We start from the raw sequence: 18,353 nt of genomic DNA, 5'->3' as shown, positions 1-18,353 counted from the left end.
ATGAAATGATATCCTAGTCAGTCAGTAAAATGTTTGGGACCATATGTGTCTTGGATTTCAAATTTTTGTGGGTTTTGGAACACCTGTGTTTGCATAGTGAATTAGAGATTGGGAAAAGGGGGGTTAGTACACCACCCACTGATTTTTTTCCTCTCTTGATCAAGCACTGTCAGAAATTTGACTGGGACAAGAGAAGCAGGGAGGATTCATGTTCCTTCAGCCCCACTCACAAATCCCTCTGTGAAAAGCAGACTCCCAGATACTTCCCTGGCTATCAGCAAACAAATTAGGGCTTCTTTAGCAAAGTAGCTCTAATGGCTGGAACTTTTTCGTTCCCTGGTCAATTTTTGGACAGTAAAGGAACATGGTCTCCCTGAGGAAAAAACTCAGTAAGCACTGGGTGTACCGCTAACCTCCTTTCCCAAAAGGCAAAAGTGAGTGGCTAGTGGTAGAAATTTATTTATTTATTTATTTATTTATTTACTTACTTACTTACTTACTTATGTAAAAAACATATATATTGAAAACATTTAGTGCCAGGACATAAAACCATAGGTAAAGGTAAAGGTTGTCCCCTGACATTAAGTCCAGTCATGTCTGACTCTGGGGTGTGGTGCTCATCTCCATTTCTAAGCCGAAGAGCCAGCGTTGTCCATAGACACCTCCAAGGTCATGTGGCCAAAATGACCGCATGGAGTGCCGTTACCTTCCCGCCGGAGTGGTACCTATTGATCTACTCGCATTTGCATGTTTTCAAACTGCTAGGTTGGCAGAAGCTAGGGCTGACAGCGGAAGCTCACGCCACTCCCTGGAATCGAACCTGCGACCATTTGGTCAACAAGCTCAGCAGCTCATTGTTTAAACCCACTGCGCCACTGCCCCCCCCCATAAAACCATAAATATATACAAACATTAAAATCACTTATATCCACATTAAAAGTTGCTGAAAACCCATCTCAGGACACCATTTTGCCTCATTGCACTGCCCCAAAGGCTTGATCCCACACCATCCTTCTGAAGGACAGGAGGGAGGGGGCTGATCTAATATTGACAGTTCCATAACCGGGGGGCAATCTGTAAGAAGGCCCTGTCTCTCATCCCCACCAAACGTGCCTGTGATGGTGGCAGGAACGAGAGCAGGGCCTCCCCAGAAGATCTTAGTTTCCACAGTGGTTCATAAAAGGAGATGAGTTCAGACTGGTAAACTGGGCCGGGGCCGCTTAGGGACTTATAGTCCAAAGCAAGCACTTTGAATTGTGCTCGGTAGCAAACAGGCACAATTGGAGCCGATGTAACATGGGAGTAGTGTGCTCCCTGTATGCCGCCCCAGTTATTAACCTAGCTGCCTCTCATTGGACTATTTGAAGCTTTCGAACCATCTTCAACGGCAACCCCACCTAGAGCACATTGCAGTAGTCTATCCCGGATGTAACGAGAGCATGGACCACTGTGGCCAAGTCTGACTTCCCAAGATATTGGCGCAGCTGGCGCAAAAGTTTTGTGTGCTTTTGGAGCATTTCAGATAATTCCACTTCTGAGAGGGGAGTTTTTCATGAGATGGCTGAGAACTCATGCAGGTCTTGTGATGGCAGAACAACTTTCATCAAATGAGAACTTTAATCTGCTGTTCAGTGTCCACCCAGATCCACAGAAAGGAGGAGAAGCAATTATACCAGCCATAATGGCAGCATATGCCCCTGCCCAGCAGCGTGACTAGTGCTTGCTCTCAACTACAGGATTTGGAGCATGTCATATCATTCCAATAGGGCACCTGACTTTAAGATCCCAAATACAGGATGTTCTATACAAAACAGAGTTCCTATGAAGCCTGGCCAGAGTGACAGTGTATGTTGGAAGATTGCATTCACATAACGTTTTTGAGCGGACTATGACTCCCAGAATCCCCTAGTTGGTATGCCCAGTTTTTCAAACTTTTTAAACATAAGGACAGAGGTGGCCCTAGGTTATTTTCAATGGTAAACAAACAGTATTTTGCCCCCCCCCCCCCAAACCAATCACTGATATATATTTTCTGTTCGTCGTGGAAGTTCTGTGTGCCATATTTGGTTCAATTCCATCATTGGTGGAGTTTGGAATGCTCTTTGATTGTAGGTGAACTATACATCCCAGTAAACTACAACTTGCATATGTCAAGGTCTATTTTCCCCCAAGAGTACCCCTGGGCAAAATCAACTATACTGCAAATGCTTACTTTGCGTAATGGGTTGAGCCGCCCTTGCATAAGGACCAATTCTCAGTAGCAAAGTTGGTGCTTTGTACGAATAAGAGCCTGAATTCAAGCCCAGTTAGGGGCCTGAATTCAGACTATTATTCATACAAATAGGTACCTATAGGTAGTCCCACTGGCCCAAGACTCTGGATGGACAATGCCAGCAAAGGTAAACAATACTAGGGGAAATTGTAGTGATATTCTTTTGAAGAGCTGTCCAATAAAAAGGGAACAAGTTTTCAGAAACATCACCATCAATGTAGGAAGCATAATGTAGGAAGCACAAGGCCAAATTTATTCTGGTTGGAAATATGTTAATCTTCCTGTCTTTGGGTGCAGCCATCTGATAAGTATTTGAGTGAAGGCATTTAATAAAGTCCTGAGAATTTTAGTTCAATCGCATGTGGTCATATGCACTTTGTCTACCCGTAAGCAAAAGAGAGTCAGAGACAGACAGACATCCCAGTGTTCTCTTTCCAAATCTGAAAAAGAATAAGTAGTTTTTCTGCTACCTGGAGTCATCCAACAGAAGATTTGGGACATGAAAGAACTTCCAATGCCCTCCTTCAGCTATTGTATGTAGGATTTTCTTGCCTTGCAGCAGCCCTTTGCAGATCTAGGCTCTGATCCAGAAAATAATCTATTAATCTGCTAAAACATATTTCCATGCTAGAAAGGGTGAAAGTGTCCAGCTCTAATGTCTAAGAGATACTTGTATCTTCCTCCATAGTGAACATCATCACGTCTAGTCTTTCCAGTCTAAATAAAGAACCCACACACAAACACATTCGCATCACAGAAGGGAGGACTAGAGGCAATAAACAAGTCGCATCTTTATGGAGCTAACAGTTAATTTACTAAACACGGATCTGCTTACATTAATTTTATATGGTCTTTTTGGCTAGGGTCAGTTGGGATTAGGAGTTGTGCAGTCTGAGAAGTGTCATACCAAGAACAGATGGGGATGCTGCCTGATTTCAAGGTGGAAGATGCAGAAGCAATCCTTGTTTACAAATATGCCATTTCAATTTTGGATGGGAAAGGCATGGCGAACCCTTAATCCATCACAAACAGTGTATCTATCATCCTAAATTGTCTAACTGCTTAACAGGGCACCTGTCACTCAAGCTGACTTATATCAATTCAGTGTAAAACAATACATAGTATTCCTATAATATAAGACATGAGCTAGCAACAGAAATTGGTCCCACTATCATTTTTGGCATCAAAAAATCTCCAGAAATGCTGAAAAAAGAAGGGAGAAAGAAAATTTGCCAAGTTTAACCCCCAACATTTTTATGTTGAAAAATAGAGGGAAGGTCGGCTATTTAAAAGGGAGAGAATCCAACATCTCTCCAAAAATAGAGTCAAGGGTGAGGAAAGGCTTAGTCCAGGCAATTTGGGTGGATTAAGGACCATAAAACAAGTCTCAGAGACACATGTAATTCCAAGGCCTTAGTGTGCCCACATCTGATTCAAAAATACAAAAAAAAAAATTGAAAGTCAGGGATGCAGAAATGGCAGTAAGTAAAACAGGCCAATTAGATCCCATCAAACACGTTGCAACAAAGCAATGTATTCACTTTGAACCCAGAAGAAATAATTGAACCTGGGACTATAGTAGTGCTCTCCTACTAAGCAAAATGCTAGACCCCAGTCAACCAAATGCCAAATGACCCAGGGCCCTTCCAGAGAGGCCCTGTATCCCAGGATCTGATCCCAGGTTTTCTGCTTTTAACTGGATTATATTAGTCCGCACCACCAGATAATATGGGATAAATGGAAAATTTGGGATTACATCCTGGGGTAGAGGGCCTGTCTGGAAGGGCCTTCACATGACTGGTCCACCAATGATTAAATTATTTTCTTTGTTTTCATTCACATAATATTAAAGACAAGCAACAATTGAGCTGCTATGGCCATTCTGCTGTTCATACTGTTTAATGACTTCCACTCCCGCCCCAAATAAATGAGCAGGTTATCTTTCAATCAGGAAGCCACCATTTTAATGTTATAGGTTTGGTTTTCCCCTGACATTAAGTCCAGTAATATCCAACTTTGGGGGTTGGTGCTCATCTCCATTTCTAAGCTGAAGAGTCGGCGTTGTCTGTAGACACCTCCAAGGTCATGTAGCCAGCATGATTGCATGAAGCACCATTAATTTTATTTTATTTTATTAATTTAATTTTAATTTAATTTTAATTTAATTTTAATTTAATTTTAATTTAATTTTAATTTAATTTTAATTTAATTTTAATTTAATTTTAATTTAATTTTAATTTAATTTTAATTTAATTTTAATTTAATTTTAATTTAATTTTAATTTAATTTTAATTTAATTTTAATTTAATTTTAATTTTATAGGGCTCACCAATTTATATTGAACAAATATGTGTGAAGTCATCGCCCACATATTTGATGTCTCTTTCATTCCCTTCTTTCTCAATATATTACTAGCTACCAGTCTAAACAAACTGTGTGTCCCATATATATATGCAGAACACCATGTTGAATAATCCTGCTATGGAACCTCAATTCCATTAATTCAAATGGGATTGACATGTAGAATGCATCTAGGCATCGTTCAAACACTGCACAACACAAAGTTTATTTCACTGTTCACCTCAGACTTTACACTAGGAAAAGTATTGGAATTATCATTGTGGCTTGTAAATTACTAAAAATGCAGGCAATACTATAGTTTAAATTGATCTGTAAAATTTGTATTCTATTCCTAAACTGAAACTTGTGTGTGTGTGTTTATTTGCATTTTATTTTTGTTTGCAAAAATTCCTTACAGTCGGGCAAGTGTCAGCTTTGCTAGTGTTGTAACCATAAGTGAAACAGCTGGTAAAAGCACTTGAAAAAAATGAACAGCAACATTACAAATGCCTTTCCCCCCTCTCTTGAAGAAATAGTTAAAGTTGCTAAGTAATAAACTGAACAGAATGTCATAGAATGTCAAACTGGGCATAGTAAAAATAAATGTTATTCCCAAGGAAAATAAAAAAGACGGCATATTTATGTAACATTCAGCAGATGGACATAATATTAATATCGAGCTTTTCAGTTGTACTTTTATAGCTACTGGATTTTTTATTTTTTTATTTTTTGGCCTAACTTGGCAGCTCATAGGCACCATTTGATTTTTGGATTTGGACAATCCTGCAACAGATGTCCAGACCAATAAAACAAATTCCTAAAGGGCTATGCTTAATTTGTGTAATTGATCAATTTTTGTTACATGGGCCTCAATTCACCAGCATGTAACTGCCTTCCAGATTAGCTCAGCAGTTGGGATTTCATTCCATATGTTGCAATAGTTTATTGGCTCTTTGGCGACGGTGCTGCTGAAACAACAGCACTAGTGGGGACACCTGTTGGCAAAAACCATTAAATATAACAATTGTTATTAGAGCAAAGGCAAGAGAGCCCAGCTGGCATGCACAGCCAACTATGTGCCCAAGGTTGGGGCCTGAAAGGTCACAAACAAGCACAGGAGCCAAACCGGGCTGAATGTAAGCAAGAGAGCGGTTCAGAAGGCTGCAAAGACTTTAAGGACAGGTACAAAAATGTGAGTAAGAAATATTGGAGACCCAATCATAGCTACATACTACACAACTAAAACTCAATGACTCCACTTTAACTACTAAGACCATGGCTGCAACCTGGGGTTTCTAGTTTCGTGATACACTGGAGTTCTCCGGGTGAGATTTCCAAGCACCCAAGCACCCCCTACATAAACTGTAAATCCTTGCATTCTGTAGAATGAAACCATATTAGTTAAGGTGAAATCATAGGCTATGAATAGAGGGTGTGAAACAGCTGAGGGTGCCCTTTATATTTTCTAATGCTTAGAAAAGTTGTGCTATTGGCATGGCTCAGTAGTTCTGGAGCAGAAGCAGATATGACATAGTCAGAATGTTCAAAACTAAGGATCTCTTCATATGGGCCACAGATCATGGCAATCCAGCACTATCTGTCAAGGGGCATGAGGAACCCATCACCCCATGTCCCACATTGCCTGGTTTACCAGCAAGTCGATTCCATGGGGGAAGCATTGACCATATGGCTTTCCCCATTGCTTCTGGTGTAGCACGGGATGGCTCTCATGTTGCTGCTGCTGCAGCACATGCCAGTTCCACACTAGTTTACCCATGGCACCTTGCCGGTAGTTCCTCTGCATCATGGGATGGGAACCAGCAGTCTCCATGGGTATACTATGGTAGAACCAGCATATGCCGCTAAAGAAAGCCCCATCTGATGAGGCCATAAGTGATGACATTAAGAAGAGCTGCAGGCAGAAAGGCAATATCTGGATTTTTCTGAGAATTGCAGTCTTAGAGTATAACATTCCCAAACTCTAGATCAGTGGTTCTCAACCTGTGGCTCCCCTGATGTTTTGGCCTACAACTCCCAGAAATCCCAGCCAGTTTACCAGCTGTTAGGATTTCTGGGAATTGAAGGCCAAAACATCTGGGGAGCTACAGGTTGAGAACCACTGCTCTAGATAAACATATTCATCAAATTCCCTGAGTAATAACATAGGAGATATATCAGAGTCCTGTTTCCATCCTGGAAAGTTCTGCAGCTTTCTCTGAATCATTATGCACATAGAACAGTGGAATTGAGAGGCACACCACTTCTGATTTCAAGGAGATTGTATTTTAAGTGCCTTTACTCCCATGCTGTTTGAAAATGCTCCCTGGACACAGCTAGCTTAGCACAATCTATGCTTAACCTATATAAGTCTAGATGTTAGTAAAAACATCAACTCAAAAGCCTGGGTTGACATATGCACAAATGAGTACTATCCCTTCTCTGAGTGAAGTGGCAAAAGGTGAGAGCTTGGTCCCTTGCAGGAGAACCAAAAATAAGCACCAATTCCCTTTGCTCTCTCTGCCATAGCATTGCTGTGGCCTCTTTGAATGCCTGGACTCGGGAATTACAGTAATGGTCAGGGGCGGTGAACATTGATGCTGTCCCTTCTCCAAAGAATGTCCCTCAACATCCATGGGTCATATCAAAATCCATAATTCTGGCAATTTTCATCTTATACTCAGTTGATTTATACATTAATATATATGGTAACATCTGTCCTTTCCTCTTCTTTCCCAGACTCTTTTTTATCATTTCATGTTCCTGCAGGAAACGTTTTTTGCATGGGAAGATAATAAAAAAGGTACACAGTGGCATCACCTGGGATAGACCATAGATGAAGTACCACAAAAGATGGCAAATATAATAAAAATCACAAATAAAAACCTTTTTTAAAAATCTGAGCAAACATCTCTCCAGGAATGGCAGCCTTCTGAGCCATTCAGCTGTCTGCCACATGATAGTATAATCATTGCTTTTAGGGTATATGTTGTAATGTTTTACTCATATTTTAGTTTACTATGTCTTATTGGATTGCTTTTTATTATTTTCATCTCGATGCTTAATTCTTTGTTGTAAGATTACTGTTGTTCTTGTGCATTATCTTGTTCCATCATAAACTTGTCCTCTCGATTCACTTTATCTCATCCCCTAGAGGAGAAATTAAACCCCACAGTTTGTCCCATCCATATCTCTCATCCATATCTCCTCCCATCTCACCCAATTTTCCCCTGTTTTTATCCTTGCATTTGGCCCAGCCTACTTTGTTCAACCCTTGTTTTAATTTTTCACCTTACCTTATACCCTGTGTTTTATCCCATTGTGTGGTTTTTCTTTTATTGTTTGTATTTTATTTGCATTATTATCTGCTGTATGTATTTTATTTTATTTGTCGGGCCTGGCCTCATGTTAGCTGCTCCAAGTCCCTGAGGGGAGATGGCGGTGGGGTATAAATAAAGTTTAATAATAATAACAACAACAACAATAATAATATTTCGATGTGTTTGTATTCATTTGAGGCATTGAACGTTTGCCTTTTTGTTTTGTGTCTGTAAACTGTCCTTCGGGGCGAGAGGGCGGTCTAGAAATAAAGTATTATTACTATTATTATTATTATTATTATTATTATTACTATTACTACTGTCCATGGCTCATTCAATGTCACAACCACTGTTACCTTCTCCCTTCACTGCCTTGTAAAACATTGAGAAATTTGAAGAGAAAGGAGATGGGCATTTGTAGAGCTTGTTGGACATATCATAGCATTACTACTTGATAATCTCTGTAAAATACTTTAGGGGCAAAACGGAGTCTATATTGCTCACGACCTCCTCAAATCCAACTGTTTACACTCCTTTCAACTTCTGTCTGTGCTTTGTTCTGCATAAAATGTACATTGGCTTTCTCCCCCCACCCGCATGCAGGTAAATTATGAGGTGGAAATATCTACTGACTAATGCATAGGACATGAGTCCGAGTGTTACTTATAGCATCCCCTGACAGAGGAAGTAAATTCTTTAGGATGCCCTATAAATACTGAAAGGAAGAATATGCCTTTCATTTAACTGCGGAGGTGGATTATACCCGAAACCATTCTTACATAATGAAACGTGTCAGCTTCAGGGAGCTTTAACCCCACCTTTTCTATAAAGAGTAATAAGTGCTCTAAAATGGAGAGGACAGATAAATGTTGAAAAATGATATCAATAAAAATTTTGTAGTACATTTTCCCTAATACAAAATGTCAGTGATTTACTTCTGTGCAATACAGGTTTAATTGATTCAAATAGCATCAGTAGTAATTAAAATATGGATTCTGAAGCACAACTGTTAGCTCTCATCACTCACCTATTAAACTTGCCATAGATGCTGTGTTAATTATCTTCCCATATCCTTGATTCAGCATAATGCGGCCTGCAGCCTGTGATAGAAATTAAAGGAGGGACCAGTGACCCCTTTTGTGATTCTGCTAATAATGACATGATAATAAATTAGTCCTCACTTTTCAGAAGAGTTTATGTGCTAAGTAATTTTCCCCTTCTCTAAAGTGCTTGATGTAAAAACTTGATATGAAAAAAGATGGTTCAGGCAGGAAAGTTTCTATGACCACTTTAGTTCTCCTCTGAAGGGGCTTCCAAAGGCAAATTGCAAAATAGTAGACTTCTGATCTAAGCATGATGTGTTGGTTTGTTATTTTTATTTGTTTATCATCTCCTTCTTGTCAGCAGTTATGGATCTTATGCAGAAATTTTTGAATCCCTTTCTTACTGGCAAAACAGTTATGTGAGGTAGGAGAAGGTAAGCTTCAATAAGATCACATAGTTGTTGTTATTACAGGTTGAATTTCTCTTATCCAGAAAGTCAAAATTTGAAATAATCCACCTTTACATTCAGTGGTTTCACACACAACTTTTTTAAAAAAACTGTATCAAATTGCCTTCAAGCTATGTGTATAGATGAAACATTCATTAATTTCATGTTTAGACGAAATATATACATATCTCATTATGCAAATGCAAATATTCCAAAATCACATGACAATTAATTGTACATTTAGCATTAACTATTCAAGCGCCTTTTGAAAATAATCACTTGGTCTACACCTCTTAAGTCTTCAGAAAGTAACAGGGATGCTACATTCTTTGCTGAACTATGCTTTTGTACATGTTTTTGCTGCAATGTCCTGAACTTGCTACAATTTAGAGCCACTATTCTGATGTGTTGAGGTGGCTCTGAAGCAATACAGCAGTAATGGTAATAGGGGTGGAAAGAATATTCTCTAGTATTCATATCCCAATCAAAATGACAGTCTGACAGTCATGAAGCCCTGTCAGGAAGAATAATAGAGCGGCATGACTTTTGTACAGTTTCCTCTCAGTATCCAAATATACCAAAGTATTCCAGAGGATTTTTCAGTCCAAGGAAACGTGTGGCTTTTTGTGCCTCACCTACACACAGAGAGAGATTTTACACAACATTTTTTGTGCTGGAAATGTATTTATGCAAGGAAGTGTGGATTTTGCACAAAAAAAGCCACATTGTTGTTTGCACACAAAAATTATCTTGAATATTTCAGAATACTTGAATAGTGAAATGATACCCTGTAAAAATATTCATTTTCTCTAGCAACAGGAAGAAAACTACATTAATTACTTATCTTCAAATGCAAAGACAAAATAATTGAGGATTTGCAACATGGTAGTAACTAATAGAGTAAATGATGATGACATATTATTGTTGTTAGACTTTGTGAATTTGCCAAGATAGTGTCTGAGAGGGCCAAAATTGTTTGCCATTGTTCAAAAATGAGGGACATATTTATATACAACACTGAGGATGCAATACTCACTTGGCAGCATAAAAACAAGCCTCGTAAATTCACATTAAAAGTTTTGTCCCATTCCTCCAGAGAAGTATCTTCGCTCGGGGAGTTCATGTTGATCCCTGCATTGTTACATGCAATATGGACTGTGCCCCATTTAGTCACAACTTTATCAAGCATCTTCTGGATATCTTCTGGCTTGCTTACATCTGCCACAACAGCCATGCTTTGTATCCCTAATTAAAATAAAAGCAAACAAACAGAAAACGTATTGTATTCCTTCCTCTGGTTGAACAATATATTCACCCCATCCCAATTTACAATGTGTTATGAAAAATAATATACTGTGGTTTCTTTTCAGATTATATAAATCTTTCACTAAACACATCATTATTAGAAATTACTATCCACAGGTTTTCAAAGAAGTGATAACATGTTTACAGATGTATAGCATTGAGGCTGCAAGCTATGACCTATGTGGGATGGATAGTAACATATTTCCAAATTCTCTCACAAAAGACTTGGGAAATAAGCTTTTGGATTTGGGATTTTTTCTAGATTTTGGAATACCTGCATCTGCATATACATAGTGAATGAGGGATAGCAGGGAAGAGAAGACCTCCGAGACATTTTCCCATGTATTTCTGCCCTTTTGTAAAGCACCAGGAAAGGAGGAGATTTTGCCATCATGTGAGTCTTTTTCATCTGGGCTGGATAGAATTGATGGCCAACGGAATCATTCTATGCTTGCCTATTTCTAGGTTGTCTGCCATGACACATACTGCCATTAACTGGGTAGAAAATGAGCATGGAAACATTTGGGATATCTGCTTTTTACAGGAGGCTTGTGTAAAAGAACTCCTGTCTCCCTTCCTTCTCTTCTCTGCCCCCTTTCAGGACTCCTTGAGGAAAAACTCAGTGGGCTCTCAATGTGTGACTAGCTCACTTTCCCTAAAGGTGGAAGTGGAAAGCTGACAACAAAAAAATTGGACATTTAATCAAATGGACAAAAGACGTTTAATCAGCTACCAAGCTTGCAAACTTTGTGTTCTGTTTGTTTGTTTGTTTGTTTGTTTGTTTATCAAAAAATGCAATGCAACTGTTTGGTCTGCTCCTGACATGATAAATAAAACAAAAAAATTGGGGTTTTGGGTAGTTTGGATTACTGGATAAGGGAAATTAAACCTACAGTGGGCAAACATATGAATCCTTGCTATATATATATACATATACACACACACGTACATACATACATACATACATACATATACACACACCTATATATATATATATATATATATATATATATATATATATCCCTTCCTCCTGAAACTGGTGGTCAAACTTGCCTTTTAAAATTTTATTTCTTTCTTTTTAAAGGTCAACGAACAATAATGAGTCTGTACTTATATCAAATGCATTATACACATAACCAATTTCATCCAACCTTTTTGATTCTGGTGGAATCTTTGAACACTGCACCATCTACTGGCAAATTATCACAATTGCCACCCTTTGGCTCAAGCGTTTGAATATTTGTTGCTTCTGTTCAGACATAAACTTGAGTCTTCTAAGAATAGTTTCAGTTTGTAAAAAGAATGAGTTGAAGGAAGAGTCCCAGTAATAAAAATGGTTGTAAATGTATCTGAGAATATAAATATCTGACCTCACAAGGACAAGATCAATACAAAACTCTTGAGGTTCCATACCCAGATTTTGCAAGATGTTTTTGAAGTGACTGAGCATTAGCATTCAAATCATACATTTGCATCTGTTTTTAGGAAACAAGGTTAAGACTCCAAATTTGTGTCTTCATACTGCAGTGTGAAAAGGGGCATTTACTTTCTCAAAACTGTACTTTCCACAGATCTTGGGAAAGTTACTTTTTTTACACCTTCACAATCCCCAAGCCAGAGTGAACAACAGCTGAAAGCCCATCCATACTGGTCAGAAAATATGTTTCACCTTTGTTGCCCTCTGTTTATTCCTGGGTTGCATTGTCAGGATCAGTATGAACAATGCATGTGGATTCATTTTTAGGTATGCAGTTATGCCATTGCACTAGTGTAAGGTAAGTGAACTAGCATTGGACTAGCACAAGGCTTCTCGAGAGCACTAGAGTTAGTCCAGAGGTTGGTTCCTGTGCAGTTTTGCACAAGTGGTTCTGCAACTGCACTAAATCAAGATTTGCTTTTTAAAAAATGTTGGGGTTTTCCACATGTATTTGTTTAAAGTTACTGCATTTATTTGTTTAAAGTTTCACAGATGCAGATTGTTCCTAAAGAGCTACTTATGCCTGCAAATACAGTTCTGATAAACAAAGTGCTAATTGTTCTTTGATTCTCAGCAACAGTCAGTGGGAAGCACAAATCTTCAGATTTCCAAATCTCAGCTTGGTGTCAAGACCGGTGTCAAATGAGCCTTTCTCTTGGTTTGAGCTGAATTGTGTGATGCACACGCTTATATGTTTTAATGAGCAAGCTGGAGCTAGAAAATATATGCAGTTCACAATATTTAGATAGCCTCAGGGAAGATAACAGTGGGGACAAACCAAAAGTTAGAGGCCAAAGATCCTTTCATGATAGTTGTTGTCTCAACATGAGAAAATGAGCAGACCAGTATGCCATAGATCCATGTCCCCTTGTGAGGCTACACTATTATTTTATAGAGGCAACAACATTAAAATGATTTCGAAGGGCATTTGCTAAAAATACAATTCATATGAAGGTAATAAACTGGCACTGAATGATTCAAACTGGCCTCAATTTGTTGTGGCTATGCAGCCAATGATGTGTCCTTTGATGGCATAAATATGAAAGAGAGCAGAGTTTCTGTTTGGCTGTACTTTGTTAGGAAAGTCTTAAATGCCATAGCTGACACATGATTTATTGTATGGAACACCTTCTTTTTCTGGCTGATTGATGTGTATTATATAGAACCTGTTAACAAAAGATTGCTCTCCTCTGTTCCCGTCAGTCATGCCTCATTGTATGTTATTTTTTCTTCAAGTACCCCAGTGAAGAATTCTATATAGGGTAATTTGCTTTCCGGGCTGACTCATCTCTGCTAGGCAACAGGCATACAGTTAGGCTATGTTAGTCCTTGTTTACCAACAAAGGGTTGATGCAGTGCCTTTAGAAAACTCACCTTAAAAGCAGTGTTATTGTGCAGAATATCTTTTAGCCTGCAGGTCAGCTTCCTCCCTACTCCTTCCACAAAACAATAATTCTATCTCTGATCTCTCCATTACAGACCTAAATAGGATCTTATGAAGCATCTTCCCAAAACCATGCTTGGAAAAGAAAACGCTGAACAGCACAGAAAGGGCTTACAATGGCATTCGCCAAGTATCACATCCACAACTAAGGATGCCCCAGGTTTTGATTCCTTCAAAATTAAGCTGCTGAATTTAGAAAAGTTTGGGCAAGGGATAAACAAGGATAGATTCATACAAGGAAAAAAATCCATGCAACCCCCACTTTTGGTGCTAAAAACATCTCAGATTGAGTGTCCATTCCAAGAAACCTCTTTCAGCAGTTTCATTTCTTTCTTTCTCAGCAACTGTTCTACTTCTGAATCTAGATCAAATATGGGCAAACTTCAGCCCTCCAGGTGTTTTGGACTTCAGGCCAGAAGCCCAAGAAGCAAGGTGTTTTGTTTCTGATGGCTCCGGGGGACTGCAAAAATTACAGATTTCATGCTTTGTATTTGCCATAATGGATCATGATGCCTATAGTATGTGCCTATTCTTCACTATCAGGCACATACTGTACTCTCCAACATGTCACAGATGAAAACTGGGACATATGTAGTCAAGAAATATCAGAGGGTAGTAGGATGGCAGAGGTTTTTAATGAGAGCAACACACAAGCGATGAAAGACTGTAGTGGTTTGCTTTTGCCACATTGTACTGCGGGCATGGGCAAACTTCAGCCCTCTAGTTGTTTTGGACTTCAGCTCCCACAATTCCTAACAGCCTACCTGCTGTTAGGAATTGTGGGAATTGGAGTCCAAAACACCTGGAGGGCCGAAGTTTGCTCATGCCTGTTGTACTGGGAAGGGGAAGATTATATCTCTACTCTCCTTCTTGCTGAATTAACTATTGTGCAAACTATTTTTGTACTTTGAACTCCATTTGTGGTAACTGGAATAAGCTGAGTAGCAGGCAGGAAAATGGGAGGAAGAGGAAAAAACTGGACTACAGTGGAGTCTCGCTTATCCAACCTTGACTCATCCAGTGTTCTGTATTATCCAACACAGTCTCCCTCCCGCCCGAATCTACAGCTGTTTCAATACATTGTGATGTTTTGGTGCTAAATTCATAAATACAGTAATTACTACATAACATTACCATGGATTGAACTGCTTTTTCTGTCAATATGTTGTAAAACATGATGTTTTGGTGCCTAATTTATAAAATCATAATGTAATTTTACATTTAATAGGCTTTCCCTTAATTTCTTATTATTAGCCAACCTTTTAGCTTATCCAACATTCTGGCAGCCCATTTATGTTGGATAAGTGAGACCCTACTGTATTTTTAAAAAGCAGCTGAAAAAATGGGTGACAGAGAGTTAGTTGCATTGTATGACATATGAATTCTCTGTTTGCATTTCCAGGCAAAAAGATCAACAGGTATAGATAATTCTGTGGGGACTATTCAGGAAAAAACATCTCTGGATATCTGTCATTTTTTTTGACAAATATAAGAACAATGACAACTGGATGAAAGAATTGGGAGGTTCAGAACATCAATCCCAGGACATGATGAGACTATTTGGATACCAAGACTCCTATGCAGTTGGGTGTCTTAGGAATTATCAATCAGACATATGCCCAATGATCAAGCAATGTCAAATAATTAAAAAGAAAAGAGCTGCATGCAATTTATCCTGTGTACAAATTTGGTAGTAAGCTACATTAAAAATGTGGAAGTGACGCCTAAGTATAAATTTCCTTTGTAACACTCTATGTATTTAATGATAATTGCATGCTATGGGAAAAGTGGTTTGCCCTCCACTATACTTTAAGATTAGAAGAGGATTTGTAGTTCAAAAAATGATTATGTTCAATATAGTTTCTCTAGTCATTAAAATCTGTGTTACAGAGAGTATGACTTCTTTTTAAGTGGGAGAATGAGAAATAGAACACTTTCTCCAGTTTTTCTCCATTCCATACCTTTGAGGCTTAGCTCATGTGCCACTGCAGCTGCCTTTGCAGGTACCAGATCCACAACAGCAACTTTGGCACCTGCTTCACCCAATGCATGGCAAAAGGCTCGCCCAATCCCCTGGCCTCCACCAGTGACATATGCGACTTTTCCATCTAGTTGCAGGCGGTCAAGGATGCGATGTCCACGGTAGCCCCAAAACACTTCATCTTTCGCTACACCCTTTGGGAGCAGAAACAGAAAGTTCATTGAGGCACAAAGGAGGAACTTTTTCAAGAAAACATATTAAGATGGGTTTTTTTGCCTTCCTGTGGTAAGAAATCTCAACAAGCCTTTGCAAGAAATGACTGTATACATACTGCCCCCATGTGGATTAACCATAGATTTCAAGTACAGAAATTTTTGCATGATTCAAAAGCATTTCATTTGTTATGGAAGGCTTCATAAATAGCTAGAACAAAGTACTCGAGTGCCTTCAGCAAAGAAACTATACACAATGCAGTTAAATCCTTTGCAAATTCAGTCTAAAAGGTCTTATTGCCTCAGGTTATGGTTCTCTGTTGAGTGTTTTCCAGAATGGTTTGCCTCAACCATTTCTACAGCTGCTCTCTCTCAGAAGAGGAGAGTCTATCTACCACATTGAACTCATTGGAGAAAGGGAGGGAGCAAATGAGTAAGCAAGTAAGTAAATGTGGCTTTCAAATTTGAAAACTCATGATGTAGAAAGTTTTTTAAAAATTATGTAAACTTCCCAAGTGACTATTATCAACTATTTGCCCATTGAGTAGGCATAGGGCAAGTACTCTACACTTTGAAGAACAATAAATTGTGCTTAGCGGCATATGGATCCCCAATTTACTTTCTGTATGAGCACCCAAAACTCTTCATTTTGCCACCCAAAATATTTTGTCTTCTGGCTGCTACATTCTGTTTGAGAACTGGGCTGTCAAAAATGGAACAGTTAAAGAGGAGATGCTACAGAGAGAGCTTGCACGGAGGTCACCAGCTGAGATATATTCCCCCTTTGACCTCTTCCATCTCTCCCTGCCATATATTCAAATAGGAGGGAAGGAGTAAGTTCCAACTATTGGTTGCAATGCCAATGGAGTGATGAATCCACTCCAGGTTTTAGCCCAGAATTTAAGAAAACTATCTAAGATGCTGAACCCAGAAGGGATTCATTGTCCCACTGGCATCAGCGTCATCAGCCATTGTTAGAAACAGTAACATTCCCCAATGCATGTTTTATTTTATTTATTCATTCATTGTAACTATACCCCATATTTCTCCGAACATAGGAACCAAGTTGGCTTACAAGAAATTAAAAGAATATATACTGTAATTGATATCTTACAAATACAAAAGTTTAAAAATAAAGAATTTGATTAAAACACTTCAAAACACACATAAAACATAATAAAAGAGAAAAAGCACTCCAGTAAAATAGCCTTCTGCCAGAATTAGTTAGGTGCCTATATAAAAATGTCATTGCAAAGAAACCAAAAGTGGGGGCAATTGAGCATTACATTGGAGGATGTTTTATAGCTTATGAGCATCCACAAAGAAAGCTGTCTTACCAGTTCTCACCAAAAATGCTTGTGATTGAGGTGGAACCAAGATAAAATGCTCCCTCGGACATCTAAATGGAGATCCAGTATTTCAAATGGTTTAGACCAGGCTAGATAAGGTTTTAAAGGTCATAATGAGTTCTTTGATTTCTGCCCAGAGATGGAATGCTAGTCAGTGAAGCTGCTGCCTTGTGGGAATTATGTGTTCCCTGTAATCAGATCCAGCCAGGACTCTAGCTGCAGGAATGTGGACCCATTGCAGTTTCTGAATAGTATGCAAAGGTAGGTCTAGATAAAGTGTGGAAAGTAACCATAATATGTGTCACCATGCCCAGATCTATCAAAGTCATTGTCAATGTGAGAGGGGGCTGATGGAGATGAGGATCCAATGAATCTTTAGTTTCCAAAGAGGTATCCAGAATGATCATTTCCGGCCTCCATCTCTGGCAGGACAGTGGTGACAGAGCTTCTCCCTACTGGGAAATAACTGGAAAATGACCCATTCCCCCACGTTGCTAGTGGAATGGCATTATCATACCAGCTCTTCTAGGGATTGCAAGACTGCTCCTTGACTTTCCTTTTAAAAAACATACCACTTGCATTTAAGACAAGGGGGCAGGAAACAGTTGTCATTTGGTAATTTGAGACTTCACTTTCCCGGCACTGGAAGCAACTTCCATATTAATTTCATTGTTAATTAATGTGATTGATAAATTATTCCAGGGTCAGTGATTTAATTTAAGAGTAGTGAGAAGCTGAGCTACAGCAAAAGAATATCACTGATAACGGCTTAAGTTTAGCTCATTTTGGTAGGTTACAAAAACAAGTATTGGCAGTTTATATTTTATGGCTGATAGGAACACCAAGCCATGGAGAAAAAATCCCAATGAACTGTTTTTAGCAGCTCATAATCCAGGATGGGAAATCAACCACAATGGATAATTTATTATCTGAAGGGAAAGCACAAAGCAGCATTGTGCTACCTTCCTCTCCAAATCTGTACATGTTGATTTAAAAGTAGGAATCGAGTCTGTATGTGTATGTCAGCACATCTAGGTACACCCCACAAGCAACCTAGTACTTTAGAAAACTATTAGGTAAAAGGTCCTTTGCAAGCATATGCAGAAGCTATCTTCAAGGCTTTGTATTACTGTGGAGATGAAGCATAGGGAGGGATTCATTCCT

General features: G+C 38.9%; 1 protein-coding gene across 2 annotated transcripts in view; it reads right to left on the bottom strand.

The window, feature by feature from the left end:
• LOC132766704 (uncharacterized) overlaps positions 1–18,353 on the bottom strand; it is a 63,761-nt gene that overhangs the window by 15,024 nt on the left and 30,384 nt on the right. For both annotated transcript variants that reach the window (XM_060761012.2, XM_060761013.2), the window contains 3 exons: positions 15,609–15,822; positions 10,458–10,666; positions 8,957–9,029 (listed from right to left, as the gene is read on the bottom strand). In XM_060761012.2, coding sequence (XP_060616995.2) covers positions 8,957–9,029; positions 10,458–10,666; positions 15,609–15,822 — 496 coding nt within the window. The remainder of the gene's footprint in view (positions 1–8,956; positions 9,030–10,457; positions 10,667–15,608; positions 15,823–18,353) is intronic.

This window comes from Anolis sagrei, chromosome 2, assembly GCF_037176765.1.
Source record: "Anolis sagrei isolate rAnoSag1 chromosome 2, rAnoSag1.mat, whole genome shotgun sequence".
In the NCBI taxonomy this organism is placed as follows: Eukaryota; Metazoa; Chordata; class Lepidosauria; order Squamata; family Dactyloidae; genus Anolis; species Anolis sagrei.
The sequence above is the reverse complement of the archived record's forward strand: the minus strand, read 5'-3'. Positions and strand labels throughout refer to the sequence as shown.